General features: G+C 39.0%; 1 protein-coding gene across 2 annotated transcripts in view; it reads left to right on the top strand.

The window, feature by feature from the left end:
- RSPRY1 (ring finger and SPRY domain containing 1) overlaps positions 1–17113 on the top strand; it is a 37624-nt gene extending 20511 nt beyond the window's left edge. Inside the window, exons 8-19 of one of the 2 annotated variants that reach the window (XM_065640791.1) lie at positions 1970–2096; positions 3767–3825; positions 4178–4244; positions 4988–5119; positions 6374–6489; positions 7236–7379; positions 9599–9710; positions 10706–10808; positions 12308–12351; positions 12436–12460; positions 13492–13596; positions 14574–17113. In XM_065640791.1, the coding sequence (XP_065496863.1) occupies positions 1970–2096; positions 3767–3825; positions 4178–4244; positions 4988–5119; positions 6374–6489; positions 7236–7379; positions 9599–9710; positions 10706–10808; positions 12308–12351; positions 12436–12460; positions 13492–13596; positions 14574–14670 (1131 nt within the window). In that variant the 3' untranslated portion in view covers positions 14671–17113. Of the gene's footprint in view, positions 1–1969; positions 2097–3766; positions 3826–4177; positions 4245–4987; positions 5120–6373; positions 6490–7235; positions 7380–9598; positions 9711–10705; positions 10809–12307; positions 12461–13491; positions 13597–14573 lie in introns of both variants that reach the window. The other variant, XM_065640790.1, reaches the window with a different exon arrangement.
- The last annotated feature ends 83 nt before the right edge of the window (positions 17114–17196 follow it).

Genomic DNA, 17196 nt, shown 5'->3' on the forward strand with positions numbered 1-17196 from the left:
CAGCTTTCATTTATTAATCTACTTGTGCTGCCAATTTTAGTTTTCAATTTGCATTGCTAGGGTTATAAAAAGCTGGCAGCTTTTTGTCTTATGCAATTACATGAGCAGCTGGAGAGCCAGTCAAGCTCTCTGACTACCCAAAGTGGGTTTTTTCCTCTAGGCTATTGATTGAAGTCATCTGACACTTTAGAGCAAGTTAAACGTTGTATAGACTGTCACATAGACTGCAAAATTATTTTGAAAACAAAGCTATGACTAGTAGCTTTGCCTGCTATGAAAAAGAAATCAGGAAATGGAGACCACTGTGAATGCATCATATGAAGAGTGGTTTTGTAGGCTTTTTTGTTCAGCTATACAATGTACTTGGCAATCAAATGATTTTTTTGAAAGCCACGTGACTCCTATTTAGGTGCTTTAATTTTAAGGAGTTAGTTGTGAAATAGTTGACCTTAACAAGACAAAAGGAATAAGATACCTGTTTCTGGGGTGCACAGAGGTTTTATTTCCTGAACAATCTCTTTATGACACAAGGTACCACAGTTGTGGGATCTGTTGGTCGCATGCAGCCTAGTAAAGTGTGTGGCACTGTTTGTTTTCTTTCTATTCAGGATAAGTTTAAGTTTTTGATTTAAAACGCTAAGACTAATACCTCACTTCTGTGACAGCTGGAGAACAGTAGCAGGCTGTATTTAATTTTCTGTTATTGTAGGCTATAAAGTCCATGAAGTTAAAATGGCAGTGCAGTAAACTGTTTATTCTATAAAGTCTTTATTTAACTCAAAATAGTTGATCTCTGTGTCAGTTCTAATAATGGCTAAAAGCAGTTTCAGAGTATGTCAAGAGTCTAATTTTAGTAAGGCTTTTCCATCCCAAGTCTATGGCTCAGTCATCTTTTCTTCTTTCTCTCTTCTTTCCTTTAGCGTTAGTCCTGTTCATCAGTTCTGGTTTTGTGGCTTTTCTTTTGGGAACAACAACTACTTTTCAGTGTTACCTCCGTACCAACCTCAGACTCTAGTGCAGTAAACTGACTTGAGTGTGGCTCAGATATAATTCAAAATTAAGTATATCCAACTTGAGCAGTCTTGTTTTTTTTTTCTCTAAATGCCCTGCTGATGACTTCAATATGAGGACTTCTATTTTAATTAGATCCTAGCCTGGGATGATGCAGTTTCAATCTGAATCAGCTGAAACTTTCTCAGCTGAAACTTTCATGAAGTCTGGAAAGTTGAGGGGAATTTGAACCTTTGTGGGTTGAGGTTCTCCCTGTGGGATAACTCATTCTGGCTCTAGATGAACCCCTAACTACTCTGAAAATTGAGGGTATGCTCTAGATCTGTCTTGAACTTTATCCATCCCATACTGCCTGAGTGAAGCAAGTCAAATCATGGCATTCTAGATTTATTACCTTCATTGGTTAATTCCTAAATTAGTATGACTACAGAAAGCCATTTATGCTCTCAAGAATACCACTTATGATGTCCTGTAAAGCTGACAGCATCCTAAATTTATGATGGGGTTATGGGATCTGTTCTTGGGGCACGTTTCTTTAGTCCTGAATTCTAAAGTCTGCAACGGACCTTTTTGTTTGGGAAGGGTAAGAGTTTAGGACATTGGAAACAAATTACATATGCCATATGTGCTGATTGGTGGTGTTTGCCTTTGTCTACTGTTCTAGTTCCTATTGCTATAAGTAGCTCACTCTGTATGTCCAGAAGTGTCCTGAGTTGTTGATCACAACAATGACCAACAATCTGGTGGTGATTTTAAAATTACAACTCTTGGGTATGTTTCTCTTCCCATCTGTTCTTTATTACCTTCTTATCTTAGAAGATATCCATCCCGTGCTGTCTGTAACATGATACTGATTTTAGTAATATAGTGTAAAAGTAATCTGTCATACTATATTGAGTTAGTGGGAAAATTGTATCTGTCAGTAATGTTGACGAGATTTCTGATTATTCTTTTTCAGGATGCATTACAAAAGTTAACTGAAATATTAAACTTGAGTGGAGCTGCTGCTTGCCGGGATGCTTGTCACCCTGCCAAACACCGGAACACAACTGCAGTCCTGGGCTGCTTAGCAGAGAAGTTAGCAGGTAAAGCCATGGGGTTCTCCTGAAAACTTCCGTTTGGCTCGCTGAAGCACCTTTTGCTTTAGCGCCCACAATACAGAAATGTTTTCTTATAACTGAAAAATGTTCTGCATTGAGGGCAGACCTTGTGTGATAGGTGTGACCAAATCTACTGCTTGATTAAAATGTTGAACAGTCACTAGCCTGGTTCTGAATGAGCCATTCACAATCCCAGATACTTAAAAAGACCAAATCTTTCTGATGTATGGTTAGTGATTGTGGATCAGTGTGTGTTTGTGCTATATTGCCTTAGCAATGGTAACTGGTCTTTTCTGTAGACCTACTGTGTGTGAATTACTGAGAACACATAGTTCTTTAGCCAGTAGGCAGGAGTATCAAATCAGTGGTCTTAGAGGCTGTATAGAAACAAAAAAGAAAGATGCTCTGAAAGATGCTCTTTCTGCTAAAGATATATTGTTCTATTTTAGTTAGCTGAAGAGATTCTCTCTTCTGTATTACTTAAAAGAAAATTACTGGGATTCTATTTTAAGGTGACTTTTCTTATAGAATTTTTTATTCCCTGTCATTTCTAGTAGCCTGCTGGAAACTGATGATTAAGTTTCCCTCCTGCTGATGGTTGGTTTTCTATCTAGTGGTTTTTTTCTCCTTTTCTGAAAGCAGACAGGAAAAGGAAGAAAAGGTGGTTGTCTGGTATCACCTAATGGTTATTAAAAAGTAGTTAAAAGAGCAAGGGCTGGATACATTTTTGTACTATAATACTCTGTTTTACTAAATCAGAATGAGATCCTGTATCTACTTTTGTCTTGGCAGTCATGGAACAGTTCTCATTGTATCAGCTCAGGCAGCAAATCAGTTAGTGCTGTGTTGGAACACTTTGCAATTTGTTAGAGTTTGTAGATGCCAGAGTTTGATTCCCTATATCATAGAATCATAGAATGATTTGGAGTTGGAAAGGACCTTTAAAGATCATTTAGTTCCAACCCCCCGCTGCCCTTGGCAGGGCCACCATCCGCTAGACCAGGTTGCTCAGAGCCCTGTCCAGCCTGGCCTTGAACACTCCCAGGGATGGGGCATCCACAGCTTCTCTGGGCAGCCTGTGCCAGGGCCTCACCACCCTCGTGGGGAAGAATTTCTTTCTTGTATCTAAATATCCGCTCTTCCAGTATCTTGCTCTTGATTAAGCAGACAGTATTTCAGGGCATTTTTTTTATTAATTGGCTGCTTGCCATAGTGCTGCTGCAAATTGTATAATTAACTATCAAGTAGCCCATATTTGATGCTCAGTTTTGCTTTTTTTGGACTACTGTGAAATGGAGCTGGCCTTCGTATTTCCACTCTGGAAGTAAAGGGGAGCCAGTCTCCTTTCAAAAGTAATGAGCATGAGAATACTAAGCAGAGGCTGGTGGCATCTTAACTTGAAAAACTCAGTGTGGCTAAAACTCCGTACTCATTTACAGTAGATAAACTGAATATGTTTAATTTGGCAGTGACTGTGCAATTAAATGTGTAGCAAATATTTGACTGGGAACAATGATAACTGATCTATATTATAGCTCTGCTTTGCTGCGAAGTTCTTAGATGTTCCTTGATTTGTTTCCTTATCTTAAAGTTCTGGGCAGTGATGAGCATATGGTAGTTCCCATGGATGGATTTAATTTTTAATGTTCTTGTAGGTCCTGCAAGCATAGGCTTACTCAGCCCAGGCATATTGGAATATTTACTTCACAGCTTGGTAAGTGTCTTTGATCTTTTAATATGTACCCATACATAGCAATTATAATGCAGGGGTTTTTTATTATTATTGTGAAAAGTTAGTCATGTTTGGTAAATACTGGTAATGTATATTACAGAAAGTTGAGATTCCAGAGAGTCTGTGGGATCTCCATCCTTGGAGATAATTATAAGTCAGCAGGACAAGGCACTGAGCAGCCTGATGTACCCAAACCAGCTCTCAACAGGAGGGTGGACAAGGTGACCTTTGGAGGTCCTTGTCAACCTAAAGCATCCTGTGACAGACTAACAGCTTTTCCTGTCCATCTGTGCTGGGTATTTATTAAATAACTTTTCTTACTGCCCATGTTTAGAACTTCCAGTCCCATCCGACAGTGATGCTTTTTGCACTAATAGCATTGGAGAAGTTTGCACAAACAAGTAAGTATTGGCGCTTATATAGATATAAACTTATATAGTGCTCTTAACATACTATGGCTTCTATTGCACGATTGTCACTTGATTCATCTGATCACACTTGGGAGTGCGAGAGAGACTGGATTGCTGCGAAGACAAATGTAGAAAAGAAATGTTTTTCCATTTACAGGCAAGAAGAAATATTTATTGCTTTAGCAACACCCCTCTACCCCTCAAAACCCTTGAGATATTTGCTGAAACTCAGTGCAGTTGTCCTCAGTTAGAAATTGCTACAAAAAGACTTAAAGATGAGGCCTTTGTCGCTGAAATAAATCTGTATTAGAGATGGAGAACAGCTATGATTGGGTGTATGCAGGCAGGAAAAAATACTTATTCCTTTAATGACATCCCCACCCACAAACCTTTAAGAGACTTGCTGAAATTCCATCTTCTCGGTTTAGAAATTGCTACATAAAGGCTTACGACATGAGACCTTTGTTACTTGAAGAGAAATAACTCTGTATTAGAGAGGTGGAGAACAGCCGTGATCTAATCGCCTCTTGATGCAGCTCCGTGCTGAGAAGCAGTATATCTGACTGTGAAGTTAACTCCATGTCTGCTTGGGGAAAGAATTTCATGCTGTTTGTAATACTGAGGTTTAGAAGTGGGGTGGAGGTTCTACTGCTTTTGTAGAATGTTACTATTTTTAACTAAACTTATCCCTAGTTTATAGCAATTGTTCTTTTTTTTTTTCTCTTAAATCGCAGGTGAAAATAAAATGACAGTTTCTGAAACGTGCATTAGTGACCAACTGATCTTGCTAGAGAGATGGACAGATAATCCAGACTATTTAAAGCGCCAGGTTGGATTCTGCGCCCAGTGGAGTTTAGACAATCTGTGTAGGTACAATGAAGGGTTGGATCCATTTAATATTAATCATTTCTCCAAAGAGATGGGGGGCTACTTTGTGTTTGTTTTGTATAAGCACTTATTGTAAATACACCTGACTGCATTTGTAATCATTGTCCTTCCAATGCAAATCAGTGTAATTGCATGGAAAGAAATTTTGGCAAGGAAAATGTTTGTGAAAGGAAGTGGTTTGTATTCTGCAGGTTGGAGCTGCAATGAAAATTCTTCTTTGCACCATATTTGCTGTAACCCATGCTTCAGCAGCTGTGCTGGGTAGCGAAGTAGTGCAGCTCTGTCTTTCTGTGGAACAGCTGGATTACTGATATAGCCTGGTGACAGTCACTACTGTGATCATAACCCAGCAGTGCAGTCTGAAAGAGTTATTAAATTAAAGACTTCTTAAAATAAAGATATGATCTTGTGATCAAACATGAAAAGTGCTTTACAAAGCATTTTACTAGATCTATCCTTTTGGATGACTAAAAATCATCAAATTTGCTTCTTTAGTTGTGATTTCAAGGGTGCAGCAGCTCTAAGGACCTTGTAGTTTCTAATACCTCTTGGATAAATTTGGGTAAAAAGTCTTGTTGGGCATTATTGGGCTGCAGCCAGCTTACAGAAGGCCAGTGTCAGTTGTGTTTAGTAAACATCTGTATTGTGTTATGGCAAGTTTGGGATACATGAAGAGTCCTATGCTAAGATCTCTGGTAAATTAATGTGCATGTGCCACCTGGCAAGATAAATGCTCCTGATCCTTCCATGTGAAAAGGGGATGAAGAGGGAAAGAGCTGCTTTGGCTCAGTTCAAGTTCATTGCCTACCTGAAAATGAGAGTGTAAAAAAACTTTTAAATTCTTGATTTCCCCTTTTTCCTCACCCCTAAAATCTTTTCCACTGTGGTGAATCAGAAAAACTCTGCCCAATGGAATATGTTAATACAGTGGTAAATCATGAAATGTTGGCATCTTGGTATGAACTTGTATGCCTTACGTTTGCCTGTGGGTTTCCTGAAAGTAGTAATTAAACTGTAGGAGCTCCAGTCAGAGGTATAGGTTGTGTTCTGATGTTTAGAGGATATTTAATACACAGTTTATTGGAAGTTCTGCTAGTTTTGTGCAGGTGAAATGTCAATATTTCATTCAGTTATGCCAAAAATTAACTGGATCCTGAAGAGATTGCCACCGTGTTAAATGTTTAAAATAAAATTTTGTTGCAGCAGTGAGTAAAACTAGTTTTATTTTGCAGTTTTAAAAGAAGGGAGGCAGTTTACATATGAGAAGGTTGACTTGACCAACATCAGGGCTATGCTGAACAGTAACGATGTCAGTGAATACCTAAAGATCTCACCACATGGATTAGAGGTAGGATGTCACTTCATTATTTCAACCTAAAAAGAAGTCTGAAGAAAAAGGCAGGTTGTAAGTATTTTTGTTTGCTACTTGCTCCTCTGTTTTCCTAGAATAAATCAAATGTTCTCTGACAACTTTCTATAGAAAACTTGTTTTCTCAGAGGGTTGTAACATCGCTACACTGATCTCAATTGTAAAAATATTCACAGTAAAGTGACATCCCTGTCTGTGCCCCAAAACTTCACAAAAGTGAGGAGGATTCTTAAGAGTCAGCTGGCTTTTCACTCATTTTGACTAAAATTATTCATGAAGTATAATCCCTATTGTTTGTCCTGTGTAGTCTTGAAAAGCTCAAAGCAGTAGATTTTTGTCTCAGCCCTGTGTTTTTAGTCTTCCTCCGTTACTTTTTCTAATTCATGTAACATGGAGCACCTCTCCATCCTTTGTACCAGGAGTCAGCTCACAACCAATGACTCAGGTCTTCCTGTCTAGGTTGTCTTAGTCTTTAAATTGACTTTGTAGACTCTCTGCTCTTTTTTTTTCCCCCTCTGTGGCTTACCACTGAACAATTTTCAGTCTTGCCTACTCATTAGTTTGTGTGACAATTATTGCTATAAAGAGAGGTCACTTTCTGTCTGAAATGCCTCTAAAATTATGTTGATGTATTCTTATATGCAAGAAATCTCATTCAGAGAAGAAATGGGATTATCAGAATACTAATTTTGTAGAAGCTTAATTTTTTTGTTTGGTTTTGGTAGGCTCGATGTGATGCCTCATCCTTTGAAAGCGTTAGATGTACGTTCTGTGTTGATTCCGGAGTTTGGTACTATGAAGTTACAGTCGTTACTTCGGGAGTGATGCAGATAGGATGGGCTACCAAAGACAGCAAGTTTCTCAATCACGTGAGTATATGCAGTGGCATCTAGCTGACGATGTCACTTCAGTATTTTTCTATTTGCAACACCTTTGAAAATAGCTCTGGTTATTCTCTGGTAGTATTAGAGCACTTGCATGTTTCCTTCAATTTTTCTGTACTTCCATGAAGCTGCTTTTGCTGAAATTGGTGGTACAAGAAAAGGCTGTATTGCCACTGCTACAGACTGACACTGTTCAGGCAAGGCACACAAAGCTGCCAGCAGTGACGCTTGTAATCTACTTGCTGTTGTCTGGAAGCTACAGGGAAATGGTTCATTTCTTGTGGCTTAGTCTCTTCTTGGAAATTCTTTATATAACAGCGGTGGTTACTGTCTGTGTTTGTGACGTAAACAGTTGCTCACAGGTCACAAAGCAGCCATTTGATTACCCTCTTTAACATACTTTCCTATTAAATTAATAGGGAAATAGTTATTTAAATCGATTTGGGGATAGCATGATATCATTAGATCTGCTGGTAGCAGTAATATGGTATGGTTTGGGTATGTGACAGCTTCTTTTTAATTAAAAATAATGATTACAAAAAGATTTAACCCTCTACCATCTTGCCTTTATTCTGATAATATAGAACAAGTACACTGTCTTATTTTATAGTTTGCTTTGTTCTCCTTTTCATCCAGATAACTTTGCATCTTATTCTTAATTCTAAGCAGTTAAAATTGCTCACTTCTGATTATTATAGAAAAAGTCATTCCACAGCTGAGTCAAGTGCAGAAGCTAATATGAAGACAGGTCAAAAACATAAATGTGAGCAAATATAGATGGTGGTGGGGTATGAGAGAAATGATCAAGGAAATGAAACAAAACACCAGTGGCAAGAAACCAAACAGGAATGGGAGCATAGCTTTTCTCACCATTTAACTTAAGCCTCCCTATGAGTTCAGTGGTCTTGGCTCCATTTTCTTCTAATTATTCATGTAAATAACATTGTCCTCTGCTGATGTATAATATGCATATATCTTGACATCCCATCCAAAGTCCAGTCCCACTTTTCCAGCATAGAATTGCAAGTGTGATTTTAAATTTAAAAAAAGAAAAAAGCACACACCACAACCAGACAAAAATACCATGCAGACCTGTCCTGAGCACAGGCATTGTAGACATTGAGTGTAATGGAAACCGTTTCAAATAAAAGGCTGTGTGTCTGCCTTTAGACGTCTAAGAGGCTTAAAAGATTGATTATTTCCACCCCCACCCCCCCCCCCCCGCCTCCCCCACTTAAGGAGATTGGTATATATGTATTTTTCTGTCTGGGCTTCCTGTACAAGGTATGAAAATAAGAGATGTCACAGCTCTGAGCAGGGTCATTTTCTGTTGCTACAACTGTTTTGCTGGTGGCTAAATGTTACTTTTATTTAAGTTCATTGGGTGTCTGCCTGAAATACAAGGATATTATCTTCTGGATATATCACAGCATCAGCAGAGTAGCCATATACTTTTTATTTACAGCATGTGTAACAAAAAGACTAGTCCTAAATATGACATTAAACACCCATTATCTGGGCTCAGCTTTAATTTGGGACATCTCAGGCTTGTGTAATCAGACACTGTCTAATATGTGCACTCTAGACAAACCATGCTGAGCGTGAGGAAGTTACCTACCATAATGCTTTTGGGTTTTGTGTTTGGGCTTTCCTATGATGAATTCTTCTCCCACTCTGAAACTTTTAGTTTTGCATTTGTTTTGGACCTTGGTAAGATCACTTGATAAAACGTTTTCACAAACTGAGGGAGGCTGGCATTGCAAGGAACGCAATATGCAAGGGACTATGTATTTGTTTTCTTTCTGTGCACTGTGTGTTCTGGTGGCACTTGAATATCTTGTGGGGGAAGGTATTACAAGTCTGGTACTAGGACTTCAATGTAAGAGAGTGGTTATGCCTCTGACTTTTTAAGATGTAAAAAGTTAGCTATTTGGGTACTTACTAGCTTTCTGATTTTTAAATACTTTAATAGGAGTGATTTGAGCTCACAGCAGATGAAAACCGCTTTGGAGACAATATCCCTATCTTCCCCCCACCCCAACAAATCCCTTTCCAAACTAAGACTAGTTTGGAAAAAATTATCTTCATGGGGATGGGAGAACCCTTCCTGCTCTTGGATGAATGGTTTAGTTGAATAAAAATAAACTTTAGCCTTCTGTGTGAGGAATGGCTGTGGACTGAACTTATTTACTCTGTCTGTAAAGGAAGGTTATGGCATCGGGGACGATGAGTACTCCTGTGCATACGACGGGTGCCGGCAGCTGATTTGGTATAATGCCAGAAGTAAACCACATTCCCATCCCTGTTGGAAAGAAGGTATTTGGTCCATCTTCTGTTGTTTAGCCTAACTGGATTTCTGTACAGGAGTTTTTTCCTCTTGCAGGTGTCTAGAAAACAGTTTGTTAGTAGGTGCGAGCAGAGCAGTTACTGCCTAATTCTGGTGGCACTAAAGGTTTAATAATTATTGTGCCTTTACTAGCATTTGCAGTGGTTTAAATGTACAGAGTGGGCACCACACTCTTGTTCCATAGTCTGTGTAAAGAGAATCTTGTTGGTTTGGTTTATTTTCTTTTCACAGGCAGGGTACAAATTGTAGCACTAACTAACATTGGTGGACATTTAATCCTGAGATTTTTTTTCTAGATGTTTGTAGTCCTGCAAAACAGGGTTGAAATCTTCCTTTCTGAGTTCAAGGAGTTATTTTAGAGAAGGGTTAAAAAAGCTTAATCTCTGAATTAGATTTTTTTTTTTCTTGAGGAGGAGTTGCACTGTCTGTCTTTGAATTCTTCGATAACTACTTGGACAGCAAAGTTCTGTTCTTGATCTCAGCTTTGAAATCTTGGTAGGAGCCTGCACATGCCACGCTTGTGTGAACTGTGCCGCCTTCTATTAAAAATTCCTCCCAAGGATGGCTGCATTAAAACACCTCTTAAAAATAAACAGCAAAGCACATGAGAAACTTAGACTTTAGCAGCTATGTGTTCTGAGGATATCTTCAACAGCTGTGAAATAGCCAAGGAGAGACAGAGTGCAGCTTTCTTCTGGCTTTGGCCAATATTCTGCAATACTTTCAAACTATGTAGAATTAAAGCTCTGGCATACTAAAATATCTTAATTTTTTTTACTAGTTTGTCCTGCGGGTTTTTTTTGTCTTTAGTTACTGTCTGTATCAATGTTTCTTCCTTTATGCTTTTGCAAACTGTTCTTAAGTCAGACAACTCATAGTGAGATATATGATACTTAAAACAATAGCTGTTTCAGCTGCTGGCATTTAACAGAAGTGAAATCTTTATCTTTGTTTTGCATGTAAGGAGACACAATAGGATTTCTACTAGACTTGCACGAAAAGCAGATGATCTTCTATTTAAATGGAAACCAGCTTCCTGCTGAGAAGCAAGTATTTTCATCTGCTGTGTAAGTATTTATTCATTTGGAAAGACAGTGACCTGTATGGGTAATTGTTTTAATTATATGAAGTGTTTCCCATTTGAGATGTAAATTCATATTTGCTTACCTGAAGCCATCATTAAGCAGGTTTCCCAATTGAAAGTTGCTTAGAAATCAGTGAGAAGGATATAATTTTACAGATGGATTTCAGGGTCCAAAATACTTTGGAGCTTCCAAAGGCTGGTTCAGCTTGATGTTGTCTACTGTCAAACTAGCACAGCATTGAAGCAGAATGAGGCGGTAGCAAAGATGAACGAATTTCTAGTAGCGCTTGAGGACTTTTTTTAATATTTAAAAAATAAAGCTTTGGTCCTGTAAATGCTGAAGAGCATGTAATTTCTGCTCACTGGGGCCAGTTCCTGTAGCAGCATCTTGAATATTCATGGAAGGACATTTATTGGTAGTGTTACGTAGTGTTACAGAAAGCTGTCAGGCTTATTTTGCCAACTCTGTTACAATTAACACATGGCTAATTCCTCTGACTGTCATAGAGAAGTTTGGCCTTTTATTTCTGAAAAGATAAGCTGGTGTGATACTTGAGAGTGCAGCTATGCAGTTTAACGAAACATTACAGTACTCTGTAAATGAATACTGCTGTAGTCATAATTTCATTCATATTTTCTCCTCAAAATGAAGTTGAAGCAAAATAGTAGTTCAGTTTAAAGTGGTGGAGAATATCTTGTCTGTTCAGCTTGCAGTACTTTGTTTATGTGGAGTATGTCATTTTATATACTCAACGGATTCTGTTCCTTGGTTAGAACTTAGAGTATTTGTCAATTGGGGCCCTTTTAGTAAATCAAACTGAAGGAGGTGATAGTTGTGGTGTTTTTACAAGGTGGCTGTGAAGAAAAGACAGCTGTCCTGAGGTAATCCTGCAAGGAGGAACAGATGGGTGCTGTGTTCAGAGAGCTCAGACCTGGACTTATCCTGCACAGCTCCCACACAACAAGTGCACAAGAGTTGCAAGTTCCCCAGATTTCTGCCTGTTCAAAAAGCAGCAGGAGCAGTGGACATGGTGGTGTCCCTTGCAGTTGGTACTGCTTCCCACAACTTTACTAAATGGCAGTTGTTTGGAAGAAAAATTCTTTTTCTAGTACTGAAGGAGATACCAGAGCTGATCGGTGTAAAGAGGATCAGGTTGTGGGCTGGTCGGATCTATGTATCTGCTCTTAGTGTAAGTGTGACTAATCCTAGCTGTAGAGTACGGAGCCTTTATTGGCTGCCTGAGTAGTAAATTCAGATGGACCCTGACGGTAAATTCAGAAGTTCAGAACTGAACAAGGGAAGTGTGTGCAGCTGAAACTGGATGTGTTAGAGGCTTTTCTCCCGATTAGCTGTAGAACACTTCTGCTGCAGGAACTTGTCTCTTTGTTTAGGGCATATTTTTGTCTGGCAATAGCAGTAATAATAGAGCTTTACAGACATGTTAAGTCTTTCTAAACTGTCTGGGTTTTATCATATTGCAGATCTGGCTTCTTTGCTGCAGCTAGTTTCATGTCCTATCAACAATGTGAGTTCAACTTCGGGGCAAAACCTTTCAAGTACCCCCCATCAATGAAGTTTAGCACCTTTAACGATTATGCCTTTCTAACAGCAGAAGAGAAAATAATTCTGCCCAGGTAAGCCTCCTGTCTAACTTGAGTGTTTGCACACAGAGAAACAAAATGTTTTACTTCTGAGTTGCCTAGTTCTATGTTGTACTGAGCAAAGTTTTCTGTTATGGGGTCACGCCTCCATAGGTCTCTTTAGAAATGGATTAGACCATAGGCTCCTGTGCAATTTAAAGAGTAGGGCAGGAGAGATATAACCAAGCTCTAAATTAAAATATTTTTTTGTAATATTAAGGTAAATTAACTAGTACTGCACAGTAAACTGTTTTTAGTAAAAATGCTTCCTGCTGCCTTAAAATGATTAGGTTGATTGAGGAGGTACGGTCTTAATTAAAAAAAAAAAAAAGTCTTATTTAAAATTGACCTAATTTGTGATGTTGGCAGCATGGAGATGCTGAATGATTTTAAGACCTCAGGTGTCCTTTCCAGATGAAAATTTCCCTATTTGTGAATGATAGTACTAACAAAGGTTATTCAAATTTAGAAGTGCTTTCCCACCTAAATATAAATCAAGCCAGATAGAAACAGGTTTGGATACATTTCTCTTTAACTTACTAAATTTCTGGCAGGAATTAAAACTAACAGTTTTTCTGGTTTAGGTCATTAGTAATAAAATAATTTACTGGAACACAAACAGAAACAGTATACAGTTTAATCTGGGATATAGCGTACCCTAGATTTGCAACTTTGTCTAAAGATGGGCCTTTAGAGTGGTGCTGATGTATGTGGTTGAAATAATCTTTTATTACTTTGAATTAAGGGGGTGGTGGCTTGTTTGAGCTGGGTACCTCTGGCTATAATAAAATTCAGAGACTGGTTTTGAGTTATCAAGCTGCTCAATCAAGTGTACTTGAGGTACTTAAGTATCTTAGTGTTTAAAAACAAAACTAAAAAATACCTTACTCTTGGATTAGAGTCACATGTTGGCAAAGTTTGAAGTTTGTGATATTGTATTTATGCAGAGATCAAATACTTGGGATAGTTATTAATCTATCAAGTCAAACTAATGTGTGCATTGAGGGGGGTGTCTCTTTCTTCAGACACAGGCGCTTGGCTTTGTTGAAGCAAGTGAGTATCCGAGAGAACTGCTGCACACTTTGCTGTGATGAGGTAGCAGACACAGAACTCAGGCCATGTGGACACAGGTAAAGGCTTTAAGAAAAAAGAACAACACACACATACCAAAAAAAATACACACACAAAAATGCCAAAACCCCAAAACAAACAGAAAAAGGTGCATTTGACATCGAGCTTAGGTGGGGCCAAATTCAGTCCCTGCTTATCTTGGTTGACTCCCAGTGTAAAGGAAATAACCCAATTTTTTAAGGATGTGATAGACAGAAGTTAAGCATAGTATTCCCATCTTTCCTGTCACCATACCACAAGCAGATTTAATCCCTAACTGTGTGTGTGTGTTTGAGGTTGGGGAGGTACTGTGACTATGTACCCCTGCTACCCCTGGGCTACTAAGTCAAATACCCTCATCTTAAACTGATGATTATTGTTGATAATTGTTTTGTACTGGTGCTGTGAAATCCTCATCACATGAGGAGAGCAGAAAATTCATTATACACTCAAATGCTCATTGAAAGTTCAATAAATAGATTGTCTGAAGTCACAGAATTACTCTAAAAGCTAAAAATGGGACAGCAGTAGGAGTAATACCATAATAGCACTTTCCTGCCTCTAAGTAGCCTGCTAGAAGATTAATCCAGTTAAGTCCAGTTCCATAGTATTGGTAGAGCACTTGTGGAAGCAGCATTGCCATGGGTCTTGTGTCTGGATGCTGCAAAGCTAGAGAGTCGTGCCCAGTGTGCCTCAACAAGAAGTGGAGACAGGTTCACGCAGGGCACTGGAACTGCTCTTCTCCAGACTAGAGCAAGTGTTACGATTAACAAAAGCCCGCAAGTGTAATCCTGACCAACTGCTCTGGCAGTAAGATGCTGAGCAGCAGGAGCTCCCCTCAAAGCCTGTGGATCTGCAACACCCAACTTGCAATTCCTAATCTCCACAGTCAAAGACTTATCTTGAGTGTGTTTCTAAACTGCTTAGTGCTTGGATTTTTTTTGTTTGTTTTCCATGCTGTAAATGCAGACTTTAACTGAATTTTCTTCTCCTTCAGTGACCTGTGCATGGAGTGTGCCTTGCAACTGGAGACCTGCCCTTTGTGTCGACAGGAAATACAAACCCGAGTTAGACAGATCTCGCACATTTCATGACACACGTGGAGAAATACCACAGACTTGTTTTTAATGAAGCCCAACCAGTACTGAAAGGGGAAGCATCTCTAACCAGTCTTCACGCACATCGAATGATAGCCACAGCCAGATTTCATGCTAAACTGTAATCTATTTATCTTAAAAATGAAATCTTTAATAAGCTACTTCACATTGCCAGCAATGGGACCTGGTTTCAACAGTAAGGAAAGCTGGTAGGTCAGCGAGCTATGGCTATCAGTTCCTCCAGGCACCACCATAGAAGAGCGTCTCTCTTCTTCCCCCTTCTCGCCTGTCGCAAGTGCTGAAATAATTTGCACTGGAAGTACACGTACAATGCATTTTAGAAAAGAGGAGGAAAAAATAAAATCTCCCAAAACAGGGCTGTTCTGTCTTGTGCTCGCAAGTGTCTATTTTTGGCAGAAGTCAGTACTAAAAACAGAATGGCAATGTTTTCCTGTTTAATGTAGCCTCCTGCTGGTCAGAGACTGTGTTTTCTGACTGTGGATATTAAACTGCTCAAAGACTTAATCTGTGCACAGACTGATTTGAAAAGACAGTGTGGAGACTGTAGAGAAACTCACATGTTTTAAGAACTTGGTGATTCCAAAGAATGTTCCAATTTGTTTTTAAATGTTAGAAGATTGGCGGTATTTTCAAGTACGTAATGCTACTGATGCTTTTAACTTCTGTACCCACATTTTTTTTGTGAGGTTATAGTTTTCAGGAGGTATTCTTAACTAATTATAATGCTGGACTGGAATTAATTTGTATTCTGGGTATTTTTTAAGGTATCATCAAACATCTTTTTTAACAAGTGTTGTTTTTGAAGGTTATGTTCACTTTGGAAATATTGAGCTATCTTAAAAGATTGGAGGAGAATTTTGGGCCAGTTTACTTAAAATAAGTTATTTGGATAGCAAGTTCAGTCTTATTCTGTAACTCTTAAAAATGCACCTTGCTTGCCACATGTCAGTCCTGCTCTGAGCAGGTTTGGGGCCACACTTCATATTTTTGGTAGAGATTGTACAGTGGGAATCTCTGCTCCACTTTAATTACACATTTGTGATGTTTGTATGTTAAGGATGCATTTCAACAGGCAGCTTTTGACTGTTTTACTAGGTTTCTACAAGGAATCAGGGTTCATAGCTGATGTCAGTGAAGTAGCACAAAAATCAGTAGAGTTATGCTTATTTTGCACCAACTGAGGATATGACTCGGTCTCTTCCAAGACTTATACAGGTTGACTTTTTAATTATCTGGCAATATAGTAAAACTTTACTAATTCACACACAACCTACACCAAAACCATCCAACTTCTTGGCAGTGATTCAACAGCAGAGACTGTTGTAGTAAATTCTCATGCTGCAATATATCTTATTTTAAAAATAATTTGTTGTCTTTATTGTACTATCAAATATTAACAAAGCAGAGCTGAGGCTGCTTGCTTCCTACTGACCTCTGCACATGGGGCCCAGAATTAAGCTCTCTAGCAACTCCTTTCACCTGCCTTTGCTAACTCAAGGGAGCTGAATTCCATGCAGAGATAAAAAGGAAAAAAGTGTCTCCATTGAACCTCTGGAGTACAATGTGTGAATTAAGAAAGTTCTGCCCATCTTTTTCTTGTTGATATTTTTTTTCTCAAATATAGACTGACTCAAAATGGAGTGTTGGTTAGTCTTTTTGCAAAAATATGATTTCTCTTCCACCTTGGATGCCTGTTTTGATTAAGTCAGACTGGCAAATCCTTGTTGCCAGTCAGGACTGAGTACCTTCCTGCTCTGTGCTGTGAGTCAACAGACATGAACTCCATCACTGCCACAAGGAGCTTGGAATTTCAGAATCACTTGAAGTTTTAAATGCTTCCAAATGCAATTGTAGGTTTTTATCTCTAAGGTGCAAAGATACAAACCATACTTTAGGGAGGAGGTAGGACAGAACCATTTTGAACTCTGCCTTAATAGATTCTAATAACTTTAGGGCTTTGGTTTCCCTGGCCAGGATTAACTGAGGTAAAATTTTCAGAAGTGCCTGGGATTTGTATCAACTGCTGTGTAAGATTAAGCTCTTAAGGCCCAGGTCCACAAAGGCTTCCAGGTGTCTGGTGTCCCTGTGATATGGAGGTGACCCAAGAGCCTCGGTGCCTTTGTGGATGTGGGACTAAGTGCCTGGCATTCTTTGTTGAAAAGATGCAAATGCTTTGGAAAATTTTGCCCCAGACCGTCTTCCGTGCAGCTGGTGCTGGGCAGAGGAAGCCAATGGTGCTGGAGGAGCGAGCTGTGTTGCAGAGAACTGTCCGGTTCATTTCACAAAAGGAAAGACTGTACAACTTGACTGGCTTTCTGCTCAAGTTCACACTGGAGGTGTCGTTGTAAAGCTGGATCCTCCCTGGGTCCCTGCACACCTCGAAGGCCTGGGGAGGGCAGGTGCTGGCTCCCCTGGCCCTCAGGATGGGAAATGAGTTGTAGCAAAGTTGTCCATTCAACAATAAAAACGTCTTGAAGGTTATTTGTTGGTTTTTAATTCTTT

The sequence above is a fragment of the Caloenas nicobarica genome, chromosome 9 (assembly GCF_036013445.1).
Source record: "Caloenas nicobarica isolate bCalNic1 chromosome 9, bCalNic1.hap1, whole genome shotgun sequence".
Lineage (NCBI taxonomy): Eukaryota > Metazoa > Chordata > Aves > Columbiformes > Columbidae > Caloenas > Caloenas nicobarica.